At 33.4% G+C, this 22572-nt stretch overlaps 1 protein-coding gene across 1 annotated transcript in view; it reads left to right on the forward strand.

Moving 5' to 3' along the window:
• The first annotated feature begins 5195 nt into the window (after positions 1-5195).
• Positions 5196-22572, forward strand: part of LOC149143862 (uncharacterized) — a 45544-nt gene continuing 28167 nt past the window's right edge. The window contains exon 1 of the mRNA XM_089451970.1: positions 5196-5204. Within this exon, the coding sequence (XP_089308096.1) occupies positions 5196-5204 (9 nt within the window). The remainder of the gene's footprint in view (positions 5205-22572) is intronic.

Here is a 22572-nt window from a genome sequence, read left to right on the forward strand (position 1 = left end):
AAGATCAAATCCATCTTTGCAAAAGTGCCAAGTATCCTCCATAATTACAAAAATACATTTCATCACATATATGGAGACATTGTCAATAAGGTGAGGGTTGGAATTTCAAAATAGACCCACCCATCAAATCTGATGGTTTTCACACCTCCGTAACTTGTATTTATAATTTCAAGGAAGGATCTTGACATTTTTGCTATTTTTTAAACTATATTTGACGGGAAAATCACCCCATGATGGGAAATTTACCTGTCAAATTCCATCTTTGAATAAGGTCATTCCTCTTTATCTATTTTTTTATCTCTATGTTGTCATTCCTCTCTCTTTGATTAAACAAAAAAACCATATGGACCCACGAACACAAGGGTTTCTCTCAATGAACCTCTAACATATCACATGCGTTTGTGGCATATTAAACAATACCCTTACTTTGACCACATATTGGAAAATACATCTAAAAATCACGTTATTTAACTCTCTACCAATATGAACCGAATACACATTTCCAATTTAAAAAACCCCTACTTTCACTAGATATTGTAAGCATCCAGTTTTTCCCATTAATGTCTTTTATACTCCTTTATATTTAAAGTTTTGAGCTCTATTTTTATGCCCCTATATAAAAACCTTTTACCCCGCCAATATAAAAGTTTTTACCCCTTATATATCCCTCAATATATTATGTCATTTTTCAAAATATATATCCCCAATATGAATGCACATGGTATGGTATTGCTCCAAGAAAACCCAATGCTCAGAAATACTTATCCATTAATATAATATAAACAAAATTTCTATAAAATCTAGTAAAAAATTCTCTTTATTAATCAATAAAATGAATTCCTTTTATATGATTATCACTATTATATTTCATGACTTTTATAATATTATATAATATTTTTTATAATTTTAAATTATACAAATTAATTGATACATATCACTTGAATTTTAATATATATTTTAAAATTTAATCACTATATAATAACAATGACATTTCCTTTTCTCTTATCTTACCTTTTTATATTGCAATTTTTCTATTATTTTAAAGAAAAAAACATATGGTAGTCAAAATTATGAAATCTTTACTCAATACCACCAATTTTGTTTTTAATATAGCCTTCATCCCTAAAGTTTTTATAAATCTAACATAGTGTTTACAATTCTTTTTGTATTATTGTTTTTTTTAATTTATCCTTATGATAGATCTAAGACTTTTGTGATCTATATTGTAGATAAATGTCTTTCAGATTAATCACATTATTAAGATTTGGTCAATGTTTCAAACTAATTAATGGGGTTCATCCTTGGGACAAGGTGAAAAAATTAGTCAATCTTCAAGAATAAATAGCATGGATACATCATTGCCGATGCTAGTTTTCAACGGCTAATTCTGGGCAACTATGCATCCATGCTATTTATTCTTGAAGTTTGACTGATTTTTTCACCTTGTCCTCCTGATGAACCACATTAATTGGTTCAAAACATTGACCAAATCTTAATAATATGATTAATCTGAAAAACATTGATTCACCCCTATAATTTTTAATGACTTTTATAAATCTCTAAAACATATTTCTTAAATAAAACCCAACAATAAACCGTAAGGCAAATGGAACAAATCAGATGTAAATGGATATGAACGAGGCATGCTTACATATACATATATATACGTATACACACACACACACACACACACACACACACACATATATATATATATATATATTCCCATTATAAATCCCTTTAGTACATTCATAGAACTCTCTCCCGATTGTTGCCCCCTCTCCATTTCACCATGTCAATCTTTAAACCTTAAGGTGACAGCCTTCTTTGTCTGCCTGTTCCGAGCCACATGTATTTTTAAAGTTTTTCACTTTTTCCCAATTTATGGACAAAGTGCACTGAACTTATTATTAAGACTAAATGTACTCTTTCTCCACAGACTTGTATGCACTTTGCATCAACATCCATTATTTCAATATTGTGATGTATTCTTTCTCCACCGACTTGTATGCACTTTGCATCAACATTCATTATTTTAATATTGTATTTCTTTCATTTATTTTACACTCCAACATCCTGAAATACTTGATGTTGGCAGCACAACTTTCTTATCCACCCTACATTCCCAGACAACACAACGAAATACTTGGTCAATACCAACAGATTTTGGTTTTCTAGTAAATTTGAGTGGCCACATCCCTCACACTCTTAGCACCTACACTAAGCTATCGACTCTCTTCCTTTCTTCTAACTACTTCACAGATACCATACCAACAGTGTTTGGTCGTCTAGTAAAGTTGGAAATGATGGACTTGTCATACAACTCTCTCAGTGGCCGCATCACTCCCACCCTGAGCAGCTGTACTAAGCTATCGACCTTGTTCCTTTATTCTAACAAGTTCACAGGTACCCTACCAATAGTGTTTGATTGTCTTATTAAGTTGCAACACATCAATTTGCGAAACAACTCACTCAGTGGTCACATCCCTATTTACAAATACAATATTGGATTTGTCTAAAAATAATTTAACAGGTGAAATAACTGTAAGTATAGGAAGTTTGGGTTGGTTGAGATTGTTGAATTTATCTTGGAACTAACTGGAAGGGAAAATTCTTGCATCTCTTAGTACCATATCTACTTTGGAGGAGTTTGACTTGGCAAACAATAATTTTTCTGGATAGATACCTCAAGGACTCTATTAAATATCTAGGTTGGCAATTGCTATTTTTTCATTTAATAATCTATGTGGCTCAATCCCAAAAAGAACACAATTTTCCACATTCACTGTAAGTTCATTTCAAATTGCTTGTGTGGGCTTCCCTTGCCAAGCTCCAAAGAAAATAAGTGCTTGTTTGTTTCTCCCTTGCGAAGCTCCAAAGAGAATATGACAAAGGAATGTGTTGGTAGAAAAAGCAATGTTAAAGTGAGATGGTTGCACTATATAGATGAGAAAATGCCATTAATAAGTTTAGGAATAGGGGTCATAACTGAATTTGGGGGAGTTTTTATTGTCTTCGTCATTTGGAAGAAAGCAAGGAATTGGATGGCACCCTAAATATCCCATAACGCTTTTATGGAGAATATCATCTCCCTGCATAGTGAAATGTAGAGAATGATAAAGTTCCATCTTCCATATGAATTCACCTAAATATTATTATATGGTGAAAAAATAATGTATAACATACTCAATGATATCAAAGAATGCTTAAAATTTATATAAATTTTTATTTTGCATAGGTTTATATATTAAAATGGTGAATAAATAATGTATAACATACTCAATGATATCAAAGAATGCTTAAAATTTATATAAATTTTTATTTTGCATAGGTTTATATATTAAAATGGATACTTTTGTATATTTGATAATTTTCACTCATTATTTATTATTTATTATCCAAATTATTTTATGTTTTAGTTTAATCAATTTCGTTTTACTAAATTCTCTATTATGAATGATCTCTTAATTTATTTAAAATAATGATACTTTGTGATCTTATTGATTTCAAAAATTATATTAAATTTAATAATAATTGTCATGAGCTATGATAAATTTCCCCACTACATTAAAGAAATATACACAAACTCACTCTTCAATTATCTCTCTTTTATTTATCTTGAAATTACATATATATTCCATTCTTATTAATCAAAATAATATCTTGAAAATATATATATTTTTTATTAATATTTTTGAAAATTACATCATTATTAAAAATCTATATATAATTTAAATTACTTTTAATTATTAGTTTTTTTCCCATAAATTTTTTCATAAAAATAAAATATATAAAAATTGTTTATTTTGATATTTAAAAAATGGCATTGATTCAATAGATGTTCAATACTTTGAATGTTTCCTTTTAACTTCGGTATTGATAATGAGAGTAATTAAGACCATGGTTAGGTAGATAAAAAAATGTTTATTTTATTATTATTTTAATAAATAATTTATAAATATCAATAAATTTATACCATGGATAAAATTTATAACTAAATTCATAAAAATATATATATATATATATATATATATATATATATATATATATATATAGATAAATATATATATATATATATATAGATATATATATATATATATATATATATATAATTGAAAAATGCAGCAAGAAAGTCTCAGTTTGATTTTGCTTTAGTTAAATTAAAAAAAAAAAAAATCAAATTTCCACATAGGAGACAACCTGGATGCAGTTAACTTGTGTGACATGGCTCTTGTCACTAAGTTGGCTCAGTAAATTCGAGTTAGAGGGCTTAGAGTTTAGTTAAGCATGTGTGATTGCTAAATATTAGTAATCTAGTTTAGTTATATCCAGTTGAGTTTAGTTAAACTAGTTCTAACAGTTGGAGGAACTAGTGGAAGGTCATTTGTGCAATGGGATAGGAGTCTAACTAACTGATTATCCAATGAACTGGTCAATGAACCAAAATAACTAGTGGAGAATTTGAGTACCCAACTATGGTGGAGATTCCAAGGCAGTGTAACAAGCAATTGTAAATGTGTTTGAATGTGCAGACGTTGTATGTAGGCATATGATCAAACGTTTGGAATTGCACAATAAATTGGAGGAAAACTCCTAAAAAATAGGAGCTAATTCTCTAGGAATTACGCGAGGAAATGGGGGCTCATGCTGAGGTAAAAATTCACTAAGTCTAGTTCAGAGCTTCTCATTTAGCATAGAGATAGGTTACTTACTTGTAGTTTGAGCTCAGAGCAGGCAAGCAATTTTAATACATCTTTATTCATCTAATTAATGCAAAGAGGCTTGAGGGATTTTTCCCAGTTGGGTTCCTCTAGAACAAATATTGTGCATGTGTGTTATTTCTTATTGCATGTCTCAGATCGTTGTTCTAAATTATGAATTGAATTCTACAGATCAGTAGAGTAGAATTGTGTCTCTTGATTTAGATTAAAACTTCTTGAGTTTGCAATTCTATCACCAAATTTCTCTCTCTATATATATAATGAATATTTTATAAAATAGATGAGTTTGAAAATTTGAAATTGCAAATACATTTAAATAAAAAATGGTTGATATGATAATACAAGATATGTTGTCACATATTTGTTTATGAAATTTTTAATATATTTATTAATGTAGTAAATTAGTGTTTTTAATTTCAAAAGAGTTGAATTGGATATTTATAAATATTAAATTAGCAAATGTTTATGATACCCATGGCGCAGGTGCGTTTTGGAGACATTATTATTTATAACTATTTATGAATATTGTTTGAACCTAATGGTTGCGGGGCCATGATTTAAGTGGATTAATTATGTAAATAATTTTATAATGAATAAATGTTTTCTTTTGGGAAATTTTATTGGAAAGAGCACATGAGGAATATGGACTTCTTGCTATATTAGGAACTGTTAGTTGGTTAAGTCCACATGGTGGAACTTCCCAAATATTTCTCCTAAAAATCCTAGGAGAAATGTTGCCACTAAAGGGAACAACATCATTGGATAGAAATATTATGCTGAGTGGAGGAATAAATTTAGCTGGAGAGAAATGTTAAGTTGAGTAAAAGTAGAGAAAAGTACAGTGGGAGAAAAATGCATGCTTAAGGGGGGAAAGGAAATAGTTTTTCCTAATTGAAAGAAAAATCCTAGGTAAAGAAAAAATGATGCAGACATTAAAGGCGGGACGTACATAGAAAAATATGTTGGGAAGAAAAACATTAAGTAATACTAGGAAAATATGAGCATGTTGTTATTCTCCAAGATACTCATGGATGAGATGAGGCAAGAATTCTGAGCTTGGCGGTGTTGAAGAAAAGGGTAACTAGGTCCGGTATTTGTCATTGTAATTTTGATCTTTGTACATGTCAAGAAAAAGAATTATTAATTTTATAAATTATATGAATGAGTTTATTGCTCATTCAATAGGTCTAGGAAAGTCAAAGAGTCAAAAGAAAACTGAAGAAATCTTCTTGAGCCTATGTGTAATGTATATGGATCAAACAGAATGTCTAGAACAACCCTCCGAGACAAGCACAATCACTTGGATGAAGTTGGCCAACAAATGAACTAAATAAAAGTCATGTCGGCTTGCAAATAGAGACAGATATGTTCACACTGATAGTTTGGCTAAACATGGGGACGAAACCACATATATATACCTAGCTAGGGTATCCGCAAAATAGAGACACAAAACTCAGACTTATCTGAGATTTTTGGGTCTATTACGGGTTAAAAATTTGGATGGGTACAGGAGGTGGAAGATCTCGGATGGCACAACTTTGGATGGGTATACGAGGTTTCTCTAATGCATATGAAATTTCATAGGCAATTACAGTGATAAAAATTGCAGTCTAATACTCCTCAGTGATGGCAATCTTAGCATACCTGCAATCATAATCTCGGTACAAGGATAGCAGTCATTATCTCAATAAAGTCGTAGTAATGAAGGTCTAAATAATGGTCACAGTCTTGGCCTACTAACACAGTGAAGCAGCCTCACTATCTTAGCATGTGTCAAGAGAAAGATTCTGAAGTAACACTCTTTCTTAGTCCAGAAGAAGTCATAACATATGTAATAATTATCTCAGTATAACTACAATCAAGACCATAATAGAGAATGTCATTGTCTCGGTGAATCTAAGTGTAGCTCTACTATATATCTTAGATCTCTTTATTGTGGAGAAGATCGACACAACAATAATGAAGATCTTTGTGGTAGTGCAACAAGGTGCAATAGTAATGGTGGTAGAGATGATCTCAGTGTGTAGCAATGGTCTCAGTCAAGATGGATCAATGATGAACTAGTAGTGATGATGATCTCGGCAGTGACAAAGAAGAGGATTGTTGTATTGGTCTTGGAGAGGCATGATAGGTCAAGAGTTATGGTCTTGGTATTCATCAACTGGAATCTCTATAAGAAGAATGTTGTGTGGGTTTTCCTCTCCAAGAGGGAGAGTTTTTGGCCATGGAAGAAAGCCAACATCTTGTGTTCTTGTCTCTTGTATTTTGGTAATTGTTTGGTGAAGTAAGAAATACACACAGTAATGATATCAAGAGAATATTGTGTTAATAAGAAAAAGTTAAAATACCTCACAAATAGTTATCATGCTAAGAAGAATCATATTAACTACATTTTCCCTAAATTCTTCAACATGGTACCAGAGCTAAGGTGTTGAAGTAAAATGAGGCACAGAAAAAGAGACATACAAGGATCTGTCTTCAATGACATCAAACCAGGTTAAAAGTATTAAAGGAGCAAGTATACAAGAAGCAGGTCTACAACAATCATGGAGTATCAACTTCATTAATTACAGTCATGCACTAAACTCATGCTCAGTTTGATGGAGTATATCAGTGATCCTCACTTCTTGATCACTGAACTTTCTCCATGCCATAAAATATAGTCTCAGGTATATATATATATATATATATATATATATATATATATATATATATATATATATATTGTACAAGTAATCCAAGGAATACTTCTCACAATCCATGATTACATCACTGCCTTAGTATAGTTATTACATCAAGGCAGTTTCGGTAATGAGATATTCTATATATACAATGCCACCCACAATTTAGTTATGTTATTCATTGACAAGTTTGGGTTCTCAACACATTCCCTCTCTACACAATGCACATAGATATCACTTTGCAGTGCCATATCAATATACTTGTCACAGTCTCGAATTATTTCTATGATTATGATCTTGTTGATGTTAGTTTTGTTGTGCTAATTTCAACTTCAAATTAAAAACAATTTCTTATCATTTGCTTCATATGCATAGGTTTCCTTTATGGTGTTTGTGAATCAACCGGTAAATTTATGTCAAGTTTTATGTCAAATTCATGAGAAAAATAGCATGAAAGTAAAGTGCTGAACAACAGCAAACAAATGTACAACAAACCATCAAAATGAACACTTCACATAGTGTTTTAATGGAGTTCACCCCTCATATCCTTGGTCCAGATTCCATGGCTTGGGCATCTTTATTAGCTCAAAATGGAAAAAAATGTTGTTTACAATGCTCTACTTCTCATGAAAAAAAAAAAAAAAAAAATCATCTAGGAATGCGTTTTCCTAATCCCAATTTGGTCGAATTTTGCAAAAGTTATGGAAAAATCAATTTCTCCTAGGAATTTTGCACTAAAACTGGAGGAACTCCAGTTAACTCCGCTAAAATTGTAGTTAGTGACAAATTTGGGGGACCACTAGAAATTCCGCTAGATTAAATGTAGTTTAATTAAATGTTAAGAACAGTTTAATTAACGTTAAACCTGAAATTAGCACTTAATCCGCGCGGTTGTGCTAACCGTTAGCCGGTGGTTACACAATAGTGGACACATCATGGTAATGTGAACAATTATGGTTTACGTAGCCTCCAGTTCTGTGGCAATGGTCACATGGGAGGGGTCTGACCCACGGGGCTAGCCCTCTCTTCCCCCCAAACCACAATGTTTAAAACTTTAAATAGAATGTGAAACCGTTATAGGTTAAGTCACAAAGTGGTGGTGTAGTGGTAATGCTCCAGGTCTATGTGGGCGAGGTTACGGGTTCGACTCTGCTGACCTACCCATAAATTTTTCTAACCATGCTGATATGTCCAGTGCTTTAGGGAGGGACATGTGGCAGCCTCTGGGCTTGCCACATGTCCCCTCTTCATTGGCCCATTCTCCACAAATAAGAAACCGCCAATTCATCAACCCTACAGACCAACCATAATGCACCACTTGGCAAGTCCTTACTCGACATTAACCATCCCTTTGACCTGCCCAATGACTTTCGACATCAACAGTATGGACTGCTGACTGTGCAGTGACTGTAATTTTTTTTGCAAAATTTCTTCTGTTTGGCAAAGCGGACAGAACGCGATATCTTCCTCATATGAGCTTCGTTTTGAGTGAAACGAGTTGTGTTGGGATCGTATCACTGAGTCGAACGTGGTTGTTCAAGTTTTTAGTGATTCTGAGCACTTTTATTTTTGAGCTAAATACCGAGCATCTGATCATTCCTCCCCACTGGAAGCCTTTTGGACCCAAAAATATACTATCAATTGTTCAGCAGGTGAGGGTACAACTTCCTCACCTTCTCTATCTACATCCATTTGACCTGAGAAGGATTTTGTCCCTTCAGTCCCAATCGAAGGTATTCGACATTCCCTCTATTTGAAGTTTTGGTTCTTCTGTCAAGTATGAGATCTTGTTGAAGTTCATCAATATATTATGGCGATAAATCATCTATTGATGGCAGCTAAACATGCTCTCCTTTATCATCAATCAAAGGAGGCTCAAACAATCTCAAATTCGTATCATTAACAACAGAGTATATTTGCATATAAGGAGGAAAATGTAGTTTAAATGCATTGTTACCAATCTTTTCCAAAATTTTAAAAGGACCATAATGGATTGGCTTAAGCTTTTTACCTTCCCAATGGATTCTCTCTTTGATAATATATAACCAAGCTTCGTCTCCAACTTTAAATTTTTGATTGACATGGTGTTTGTCATGCCTTGCCTTGTAGTTGCTCTGACTCTTTTCAAGTTGTTCTTGCACTATGTGATGTATCAATTGAATTTCCCAATGAACTTCCTTACCTTATTGATGTCGCTATGACCATCGATGGCGAAATCTTTCTCAAAGATGAAGTCCAATGGTGATCTTGGAAAGTACCCAAAACATGCCTCAAATGACGATTTGTTTGTGGAAGAATGCTTTGCCCTATTGTATGCATGTTGTATGTAATGCAATTGTTCATCCCACAACTTGGGATGTTTGTTGCAATATCCTCTAAGAAGATGAATGAATGCCCTATTGACCACCTCGGCTTTTACATCTATTTGCATATGAAAGGTTGTAGTCTTCTTCAACCTAGTGTCCATCATGTCCCCCAAATTTAACCAAAAATTCCCAACAAATTGAGAATCTCGATCACTTACAATGGAAGTAGGAAGACCAAAATGAACCCAACTATTTTGGAAGAAAAGATGAGTTCTTTGTTCAATTGTAATTTTCTTTCTACATGGTGTTAAAATACACATTTTGTTGAACTTCTCTACAACTACATACAAGTAATCATTACCTTTCCTTAACAATGGAAGACCTCCTACAAAATCGATTGAGATACTCTCCCATGGACGTGAAGGTACCAGAAGTGGAGTGTACAATCCTAGTTTCCGATTGCTAGGCTTACTTGTTGCACACAAAGAACATCCTCTAATGAAACAAGATACATCATCAAACATGCGTGGCCAATAACAATACCTTTAGGGATTCGCTACTGTCTTGCCTACACCAAAGTGTCCAGCAATCAATCAAGTGTGCACCTCCATTATGATAATGTTTCTTTCTCCCTATGGAATACATAACTTGCCCAAGTGATACAACAAATTGTTATGTACATGGTAATCTAACTCTTCAATTTGGTTTCCTTGCCTCAAGCTTGCGTACACATCTTGAAAGTCATTATCATATGCATATTGCTCAATGTAACTTTCATGTAAAACAAAATTGTGCTTCAGTATAATAGATGAATTTACAATATGCCTAGAAAACATATCATCTACCTTATTGTAGATTCCCTTTTTGTATTTGATAACCAAATGAAAATGTTGTAGAAAGCCCATCAAGCTGAAGTGTCATGATTGCTACAACTTTGACTGTGACTGTAAGTACTACAATGGTTGATGGTCGGTATGGATAATGGTCTCTTTCCCCATCAAGTAGTGTTTCCATTTTTTAACACTTTGTACCAATGCGTAAAGTTCTTTGTCATAAGTGGGATAGTTAGTCACAACACCATTAAAAATTTTAGAATGAAATGAAATGGGCTTACCATGCTGCATAAGAACTACTCCCATGGCATAATCACTAGCATCCATTTGAATCTCAAATGGCTATCTAAGATCCGAAAGAGCCAATACGGTGCTGAACTAATCTTTTGTTTTAAAGCATCAAATGCTTTCTGTTGTACATCTCCCCAATGGAAGACTTTCTTGACACTAGTCAATGCATGTAGTGGTGTTGCAATGGAAGAAAAATTAGCAATAAATTTCCTCCAATATTGTGTTGCCCCTAAAAAGCTTCTTACCTCTGTAATTGTATTGGGCTTTGTCCAATTCAAAATGACCTCAAATTTAGAGGGGTCTATCTTCATCTCACCTCCTCGAACAATGTGTCCCAAATACACTAAATACGTCTTTCCAAATTCACACTTTGACATCTTTAAAAATAACTATTATTTTCTCAAGACATCAAGTACTTTGTTCACATGCGTGACATGTTCATCTCTAGATTTGTTGAATATGAGAATATCATCTAAGTAAACAGTGACAAAATCATCTAGAAATGGTCTCAATACATCATTCATAACTCTCATGAAAGTAGTTGGAGCATTTGTAAGACCAAAAGGCATAACAAGCCACTCAAAAAATCCTTGTTTAGTTTTAAATGCGGTTTTTCAAATTTCATCTTTAGCTATTCTAACTTGATGATAACCACTTCATAAGTCTAACTTAGTGAAATAATTTGCATACCTCAATTGATCAAGCAAATAATCAATTCTTGGAAGTGTTTAATGATTCTTTAACATTATTTTATTCAATGCATAAAAATCCACACACATGTGCCAAGTCCCATCCTTACTTGGCACCAAGACAATGGGTGAACCACATGGCGAAGTAGATGGGTGTATGATACCTTTGTTCAGAAATTCGTGAATTTGTTTCTTGATTTCCATGCTCTCCATGATCGACATGCGATACATGCCAACGTTTGGAAGTGGAACAACCTGCTGCAACTATATCTCGTGCTTAATTCCCCTCTTGGGATGTAACCCCTTTGGTTCCTAAAACATCTCACCATGATTTCTTACCACATAAAACAAATAATATTTTAAATTATCATCACAACCTTCAAAAGATTCATAATCAATATCATTCTTTTTCTTGATCATGAGAAGCACAAAATTTTTACTTGCATTTACTAGTCTCTTCATCTACCCTGCATTAACCAAAGAAATGTTTAACTTTTTTTGATGTGCTCTCACAATGTACTCCAATCCATCCTTAAGAAATTGGTATTTGTTCTCATGATGATAAAATACCGCTTTCCTATCATAAAAATATGGGCTTCCCAAAATCATTCCTTAGATGTCAAGAGGAACTACATCTAACTCAACTTCATCAATGAATTTTTCTGTAATGGCAAACCTAAATAAGCATTTACTTGTAACCTGTAAATTTGCATTATTGACTATCCAACCCAAGGGATATGGCTTATGATGAGGTATAGTTTCAAGGTTAAGATTTTTGACCAAGTCTTCTGAAATTAAGTTTTATTGTGACCCAATATCAAATAATGCATCAATCTTTGGATGATTTGAAATTACCCTTACATGGAAAAACTCTATCATTGATTCTTCATTTGGAGTGTTTTTGTGACTATGTGAGGAACTAGTGTTGCAATATCTTATTTTCCTTTTGTGACCATGGCTGAAATCATGGTCTCATCACCAAAATTGGATCCAAGATCAAGTTGTGTGGTAGTTGTCGTCTTTTGTTTACCCTTATTGTTTGGTTTCTTAGGCCTTAGTTCAGGATGTAATTTCCAACAATGGGTTTCATTATGCCCCTCTTTGGAACAATGTTGCCATATAGTTTTCTCCCCTTCTTTCTTCACACTTGCATTTTTCTTTCCTTTCCATTTTCCACCCTTCTCTTTCTCTTTACCCTTGAATGGATTCTTATTACTACCCTTTTCCTTAATGTTCTTTCCTCTTCTTCAAGGTGCGTGGCTTTCACACATACCTCATCTAAGTTGTTTGAATTGAACATAAGGATAGTGTGCTTTAAGTAGGAATGTAAACCCCCAATATATTTCAACAACGTATCTTGGGAATTCAAGTTTATTCCTAACAACAAAGCCCTCTTCCTAAACTCCTAGGTATAGTCTTGAACTATTTGGCCCTTGAGTTGCCTAAAATTTTCCAACTCATAATGGATTTTTTCTTATAGGTTAAAGGATAAAACTTCCTTTTAATTGAAGAAACAAATTCAACCCAAGAAATGGGTATCTTACCATGAATTCACCTTTCTTCTTGAGTCTTTTCTTCCCACCAAACTAGTGTTGCTCCTTCTAGCCTGAATGAAGCCAACTAGATTTTTATATCATCTTCTTGAAGGTTCCGAATTCTACAATAAACCTCCAATTTTCGAATTCAATTGTCTAACTTTTCTACATTCACCTCACCATTGTACATGGGAAGTTCAAACTTAATTTCCAATTTGAGTAAGGGAGTATTTTCTCTTGGGATTTTTGAATGAGTATGAACAATTTTTGTGGTGGAAGTGGAAGATGATGATGTTTTTGATGATGAAGATGATGAGGAAGACGATGAAGATGGTGGAGATGGAGGAGTCTTTCCTCCATTACTCTTTGAATCCTTATCTTCGTCCTTTTTATCTCCTGAGATTCCCTCTCCATGTGGGGACTTAGAACTCTCTCCAGCCATTCTAGTATTCCTCTCTTCATAGAGGAATCTAATCATGTTAGTTAAGTCATAGAAATCTTTCTTGAATGCTTCCTCTTCTGAAAGATCTTTAGTTTCTCCTACTCCAGACATGATGGATTTGGATTCAAGCTCAGCTTCCGGTACTGCTTGTACCTCCTCAATCTCAATTGAAAGTAAAACTTGAGGTCCTTCAAGTGCAACTGGGATTGAAACTTTGGGTGGAGATTGTGGCCTTGTGGCTCTCCTTCTTCTGGTAATTACCTTAGGATTTGCAACCAATATTTTCCCTTCTCCTCTCTGCAACTTTAAGCTTGTAAGGATCACAAATTTGCAACCATTAAAACCTTACTTGCACAAAACTCAAGCAATCAAGAAAATAACCTTTTCTTTGACACCAACTTGATCTGTTGTTGAATATTGGTTTTGTTGTGCTAATTTCAACTTCAAAGTTAAAAACAACTTCTTATCATTCGCTTCATATGCATAAGTTTCCTTTATGGTGTTTGTGAATGAACAAGTAAATTTATGTCAATTTTTATGTCAAATTCATGAGAAAAATAGCATGAAAGTAAAATGTTGAACAAAAACAAACAAATGTACAACAAACCATCAAAATGAACACTTAAATTAGTGTTTTGATGAAGGAGTTCACCCCTCCTGGACTATATCTCCTTGGTCCAGCTTCCATGGCTTAGGCTTCTGTATTAGCTCAAAATGGAAAAAGTGTTATTTACAATGCTCTACTTCTCCTGAAACCTGATTCAATGTGCTTAGAACATCAAAATAATCTAGGAATGCCTTTTCCTGATCCCAATTTGGTCGAATTTTACAAAAGTTGTGGAAAAATCAATTTCTCCTTTGAATTCTCCACTAAAACTGGAGGAACTCCAGTTAACTCTGCTAAAATTGGAGTTAGTGTCGAATTTGGGGGACTGCCATAAATTCCGCCATCTTAACTATAGTTTAATTAAATGTTAAGCGCAGTTAATGTTAAACTTGCAATTAGAGCTTAATTCGTGCGGTTGTGCTAACCGTTAGCCGACGGTTATGCAATAGTGGACACATGATGGCAGTAATGTCAACAGTTATGGTTTACATAGCCTATGGTTTTGTGGTAATGGTCACATGGGAGGGGGCTGGCCCTCTCCTCCCCCCAAACTGAAATGTTTAAAACTTTAAATAGAACATGAACCCGTTATAGGTTAAGTCACAAAGTGGTGGTGTAGTGGTATTGCTCCAGGCCTATGCGGACGAGGTTGCGGGTTCGACTCTGCCAACTTTCCCTTAAATGTTTCTAAGCATGCTAATATGTCCGGTCCTTTGGGGAGGAACATGTGGTGGCCTCCGGGCTTGCCATATGTCCCCTCTTCATTGGCCCATTCTCCACCAATAAGAAAACGCCAATTCATCAACCCTACATACCAACCACAACTCACCACTTGGTGATTCCTTATTGGAAATTGACCATCCCTTTGACCTGTCCAGTCACCTGCCACGTCAGTTGTATGGACTGCTGACTGTGCAGTGGTTGTACTACTTTTGCAAAATTTATTATGTTTGGGAAAGTGAACAGAACGCGATATCTTCTTCATACGAGCTCTGTTTTGAGTGAAGCGAGTTGTGTTGGGATCGTATCGCCGAGACGGATGCGGTCATTCAGGTTTTGAGTGAACCTAAGAACTTTGATTTTTGAGCTAAATACTGAGCACTTGATCAGATTATGATCTCAATAACATGGTGCTCAGATCAGAACATAGTATCACTAACATGTCAATAATATGTTGAAGTCAAAAGTATCTTAAAAATTAATTGGGAAGGTTGTGAAGCAGTCTCGATGATGTCAATACTACTAATGTCATGGTGCTAGAAGGTCTCCAAGGAAGTGATGAAAGGATACAAATGATGGCAAGCTCAAGGAAAAGAAGCATCAAGGTGAAGATCTCCTCTTCACACACCAAGTAAGTATCTTTCAATTTTATAATCAGATTTGGTTAAATTATTTCATGATTGCAAGGGGATTTATAGATCGGTTGGATAATCGAAAGTCCTTGCATAAAATAAGGAGGATTGTCATAATCCTCATAGAAAAGAGAAATCATTGATATCTATGAAAATTTCTATGAAGTTCAAGCATTTTTTGAATCCATCAAGATATTCATAGGATTCATATGATATCACTCAAAATTCCTCTCATACCTAAATAGAAAAAGAGGAGACATAAAGAGAGATATATGAAATGCTAGATATACTCGCGGAAATTAAAGTAAAGAAGGTCACTTAGACCTACACAGTAGTAAAGGTATCAAAGAATTAAGGAATAACTTCATGAAGATCTAGGAAATATGATAAGAAGGTAGTCATCATTAATGAGCAAGGTAACAAATATCAATGAACAAAGAAGGTTACCTCACTCGAAAATTTGTGGTCTCTATGCTAGATAGAAAAAGACAAGTTGCAGTATATAGTATTAAAAGATAAAAGAATTCAACCATGTGCAAGAAGGAAAGGAAAGGTTGGTCCTCAAGCAAAGACAAAAATAAGTATAGTTAAGATTCAATGCTATAGAAATATTTTGGAAGCTCATATCACTGAAAGATGGAGGAAGCTAAAGAAAAGGGCCAAGGAAAGAAGGAGTATCAAATCTCTCCTATGAGTAAGATACTATACCTCACAAAAGGATCATATCATAAGCTCATATATCTTGTGTTATAAGATATGACAATGATAATAAGATGCATCACGACATCATGAAAGCATTAGAAGAAAGAGCTCGTGACATCACCATGGGAATCATGAAGGACAAAAAGGAAAAAATCCATGGCAGTCAAACATGAAGGATATAACTCTTGGGAATCTCATTAAACATTAAAGGAAAGAAAGATGGCATCAATGACAAGGCTCATCATACATCAAGAAACATTTTCCAGATGGGGATATGCAAGATCCTCAACGTTCTCTGATGGAATCGTCATTGGAGGATTACTAATCTAGAGAGGAAGCACGTGTTTCATCAAAAAATCCAACTTATGGAATTCATGGGATAATGGTGTGATGACATGAAGAAGATCAAGGGATTGGAGATCTCTTCAATTAAGGAAGCTGTTGTAAAAGGACTAGATGACCTAAAGGTACTAATGAGGTATGTATGATTGTATTTAATATTATAATTTCATGTCATATGGTTGCTGGTAACAATGGATCATTACTTCTATCTTGAGAAGAATGATCAAGAGAAAATTGATCTTCTCCTCTGAAAGAATGCAAGAAGGCATAAGTCACACTAGATGAAATTAACATAATATGTCCTCACATGAAGTATAAGGTAGTTGACTAAGAAAATTTGATTAAAATCTCTATGAAATGGAATGTGTAAGGAAGGAAGAGATCATGAGATATGAAACCATGATGAAGGAAATCAACATCCAAAAGACCAAGAAGATTTGACTAGGAAATATCCTAGAAAGATATAAAGACTCTGATGAAAGTCTGAAAAAGATGAAGACCCTTGACAATGGATATCTTTGGGAGATATGTCAATAAGTGTAAAGGATGTTGATACCTACACGAAGATGTCATGATGAAGAGCCATCTCGTAATGTATGATTTAATTTAATATGATGTTTTGATTTCTTGAATAATATCTAGATGAGTTCATGTAGGGCTACTAGAACAAGACTTGTAAGTACAAGTACAACCAACATTCATTTGATGGATGGAAACTCCTGAAAGAAACATGGAGAGAAAAGAAGTAGCCATATGAAGAAAGTTCCATATGTATGCCAACAAGGCCACTTTCCATGAAGAAAGCAATGACATGACGGAACAAGAAGGAAAGTGATCGATGGTTGTTTCCCTACAAGGAAGAAGCTCAACTAAATTTCATGACATCAAGGAGAGAAGTTGATCAAGAAGTTGAAGAGCCCATGAAGAAGAAGCTGTTGATGTATAAAAGAGTCCCTAGCTAAGAGGGATCTCCAACAGGTCCCCAATCAAGAGGGAGTTTGAATTATATCACCCCTGATTACAAAGGAGTGACAATTGTGTTTTTCCATTTCATGTGTCATGCACTAGACCAGGATTAATACCCATAAGTCTAGATGAAGGCCATGAATGGAAATGTAAAAGCATGATAGATGCAACATTCTTGTCTTCACTTGGGAAGAAAGATTGGGAGGATTAGGTAATCATCTAGCATCTGATACTCTTTGAGGATATGTAGGGCATCCAAGATAAGAGTACGCAAGAGGACTGATATTCTTTGAGGGCTAGGAACCCAAGATAAAAATATTCCTAGAAGGTCATACTTAGCGAACACCCAAGTGGGTATGTACCTTGAGAGACATTGATGAAGGTATCTATAAATCATTGGTCTTGCCAGCATTGTAGTTCATGGTCTCATGGAGAGAGGCAGTTTTTAGTCAAGGCCTTACACTATGAAAATGTTGATTAATATGATGATATACACATGGGATTACCAATCCGATTCTTCTTGTGAGAAATTCTTCAGAATGATAATAACCAAGTACTATTGTAAATACCTCCCCAGTTAAGAGGGAGTGTTGAAGAAAAGGGTAACTAGGTTCGGTATTTCTCAATGTAATTTTGATCTTTTTACTTGTCAAGGAAAAATAATTATTATTTTTATAAATTATATGAATGAGTTTCTTGCTCATTCCATAGGTCTAGGAAATTCAAAGAGTCAAAAGAAAATTGAAGAGTTCTTCTTGAGCCTATGTGTAATGTATATGGCTCAAACTGAATATCTAGAACAACCCTCAAAGACAAGGACAATCCTCTGGAGGAAGTTGGCCAGCAAATGAACTAAATAAAAGTCATGTCGACTTACAAATAGAGACACATCTATTTACACTGATAGGTTGGCTAAATATGGGGATGAAACCACTATATATACCAAGCTAGGGTATCCATAAAACAGAGACACAGAACTCGGACTTGTCTAAGATTTTTGGGTTTGTCACAGGGTAAAATTCAAATGGGTACAAGAGGCGTAGGATCTCGGATGGCACAACTATGGATGGGTGCATGAAGGTTCTCGGATGCCTCTGAAATTTTGTAGGCAATTATAGTGAAGAAAATTGTAGTCTAATACGCCTCACTGATGGAAATCTCAGCATATCTGCAATAATAATCTCAGTACAAGGATATCAACCATTATCTTAGTAAAGCAGTAGTAATGAAGGTCTCAATAATGGTCACAATCTTGGCCTACTAACACAGTGAAGAAGCCTCACTATCTCGTCATGTGTGAAGATAAATATTCTGAACTAACACTCTATCTTATTTCCGAAGCAGTCATAACATATGTAATAATGATCTCAATATAACTACAGTCAAGACCTTAATAGAGAATATCACTTTCTCGATGAATCTAAGTGTAGCTCTATTATATATCTCAGATCTCTTTGTTGTGGAGAAGATCTCGGTGAGGACATAGTGGTAATGAAGCTTGTTAGTAAACCACTTTAAACCATAATCAGTAGGGGAATTTTGAGGTCTAAAATGGGTATCCTAAGAAAAATGTACAACCAAAATAATTTTTTTAAGAACCGATATGATTCAAGATTATGATGTCAACCATGGGGGATGATTCACCATTTTTGGAGTAAAAAAGTAAAAATATTAAAAAATAATAAAATAATTAAACTACTTTTTTAACTCATATTTTCAACTTATCTCCCTAAAGTTTTACCCAAATTTCAAGCGGGGGTACTCATTGGATGCAAAATCTAATTCCTCATCCAAGGAGTACCCATGTTGCATACTTTTGATGGACTCTAATACACGAAAAATGAGAAATGCATGAAAAAACATTATTGCAATAACGTTTTTCATGTATTTCTCATTTTTCGTGTAGCAAGATCCATCAAATGTATGAAACATGGCTACTCCTTGGATGAGGAACCAAATTCTACATCCAATGAGTGTTACTGCCTGAAATTTGAGTAAACCCATAGGGAGATAAGATGAAAATACAAGTTGAAAAAAATAGTTTCTATTTTTTCCCTCTAAAATTTGATGATGTAATCTAATCTTATTTTATTATTTCCACTATTATTTTATAATTCCCTTAGGAGGCCCATTTTAGATCTCAAATTTTCTGTACTGATAAATAATAGACATTATTAAGCAATAGAGGTAAGAAAAAAATTAATATTTGTAAATGGGGGCTTCCATGAGGTTCATCTAAATTACCTGGGCAGTCGGTGGACATGTCATTCCTTATCCTAAGGTGAAACAAACTACAACATACAAGTCAAAGCATGAAGCTCCATTACACTTTTGGAAAGAGAGGGCACATTTAGGTGAAGAAAAGATGGCTCAATTGAGCATTTTAAGCGCTCGATCGAGTCATTTTTAAGTGCTCGATTGAGTTCCTTGAGCGCTAAAAAAAAATCTCGATGGAGCATTAAAAATAACTCTTGATCATGCTTCATTGTAACCCCATGTTAGGATATCGATTGATCTTTATGGATCGATCTAGCCCTAAAGCTCAAAATTTTAAATTTTATGTAAATATAAATAATAATATGCAAACTTTAAAATTGTAAGTATTTTATAGTTAAAAAAAATAAATTTAATTACTAATTACGTTTGAATAGGTAATTAACAATGGTGTGGATTAATTTCGCTTTACATTTCTAGTGTTTTGGTGTATAGATTTGAAAAATGATTCTATCCCACTTGCAGTTGAAATTGTAATATTCTCTTATTTATAATTTGGTAACTTAAAAATTCATTTTTAATATGATTTAAATTTTCAATGTTATAATTTAAATAATAAATTTATTCTAAACATAATTTAAATAATAAATTTATTAAACATAAGAACAATTATCAATTCAATTTTAATAAATATTATAATTTTTTATATGAATAAGTGTAACTCAAAAATACGAATTTGACATTGCTAGAAATGTGCATTTTATAAAATTCACTGAAGAGTTAATAAACATGATTCCCTTGGTCATAATCATACATACATACATACATACATACATACATACATACATACATACATACATATATATATATATATATATATATATGGATATTAAGGAAAAGAAATGTGCAGTGATAATTATATAGTTGTAGTAGTTTTAAGTTATAATTAATATAGTTGAAATGGATGCAATGGTATCTGTGGTTATAAATCTCTCTCAACCTGTAAAATGTGATTCCACTCAATTCTTTCCTCAGTGTGCACAAGTGTGAAGTATATATAGAAATTTTTACTCCTCACTTAGTTTTGCAAGATATAATTTTAAAATAATAAAAACATACGAAAATCATAAATTTTAAAATATTATTTAACTAATTTGAATGTGAGTAATCTAAATTTTAATGTGTGTATGAAGTTATTTTTAAAATAATAATAATATTATAAAATTTAGTTTAGTTTAGTTTGTTGTATTTTTTTATTTCTTTATTATAATTTGTTTTATTTTTATTGAAAAATTCTACACAAAAAAATTATAAAATGATTAATTATAAAAATATGTTATATTTAAAATCAAAACAATAAACAAATTATCATTTTTAAGAATTTAGCCCCAAGGGATAGCTCAATTTATCAAATTAACGTTTCTATGTACCTTGCCAATTCGAAGGTCATAGGGTCAAATTTCCTCGACGCCCTTGGGGTTAGAACCTAACCAGATAAGACAGCAGGTAGATCCCTTCAGGTGGGTCTACCGAGATTATTAGTTGTGGTGTAGCAAACATTCAGGGGCCGTGAACCACAGTTGGAAAAAAAATAATTTTTAAGAATTTCAAAATTGAAAAAGCAAAGTTAAAATTTGTTATAAAAAGTTAACTATATATTTTATAGTTATTTTCTTGGTAAAATAGAATAAAATTTGGATTTATAATTAAGAAAAATTATAGTTTGGAATATATTTGAATATTTATAAAAACATGTTTTTGGAATAAATAAATTTTATAATTCGCCTAAAGACAAGTATTGAGAGGCTTCCTTTTTTCTTTTCTTTTTTTTCACATTATTATGATAGCTCGATCGAGCCCCATTTAACCACGTTAAGTGCTCAATCAAGGGTTTTTAAAACCCTCAATGGAGCATTTTAAGCACGCAATCAAGCTGTTGAGGGCCTAAAAAACAAAGTTTTAGCTCCTCTTTTGTATATTTATTTGCGACATAATTTTGTACCGTAGCAGACTCCAAGCAAAATTTGTCCTTAAGTGGCGAAGTTGCATTAGGGGATTTTTGAGGTCTAAAATGGGCCTCCTAAAAAATTATAAAATAATAGAAGAAATAATAAAATAAGATTAGATTACATCAACAAATTTTAGAGGGAAAAAAGAAAAAACTATTTTTTCAACTCGTATTTTCAACTTATCTCCTATGGGTTTACTCAAATTTCGAGAGGAAACACTCATTGGATGTGTAATTTGATTCCTCATCTAAGGAGTACCCATGTTGCTGTTGGAAATAATACTGAGAGGGGGGGGGGTGAATCAGTATTATTAAGTCAAATATTCCTTTTTCAAAATCAAATGATATACGCTACTTCAGTTAATTAAACCCGCGTATATACGCAACTATGCAGAAGAAAACCTGCGTATATAATGCAAACTTTTAATTTACTTTATCTTTCTGATGTTGATTGTTAATCTGTGATTCAGAAGCAAATAACCAGTAACCAAAACCAGTAAAATAGAGCAGAAAGACAATCTCACACAAGAACACAAGATATAAGGTGGAAACCCAATGTGGGTGAAAACCATGTGCTGCAATTCATCTCTATCTTCTCTTTAATTAGAAACTTATTTTTACAAATGTACTGGTGCAGTCCTTTACCAGTACGCAGGCTGCAACCTGCAGAGAGATACAACCCTCTCTTGTTTTCCAGCTTCTCCTGGAAGGGAGCTACAACCTCCTTAGCTCTTGCACTAGCCAAGATACTAGTACGTAGGTGTTGGCCTACAGAAGGCTACAACCTTCTCTTTCTTTCAGGGACCACGTTTCATAAATTTTCAGACTGGATCCAAAAATAACATCAATCAAACATCAAGAATTTCTGCATCAACTAATCACC

Source organism: Pinus tabuliformis, chromosome X (genome assembly GCF_031772625.1).
Source record: "Pinus tabuliformis cultivar Carrire ecotype Pingquan chromosome X, CPIR1, whole genome shotgun sequence".
NCBI classification, from domain to species: domain Eukaryota; kingdom Viridiplantae; phylum Streptophyta; class Pinopsida; order Pinales; family Pinaceae; genus Pinus; species Pinus tabuliformis.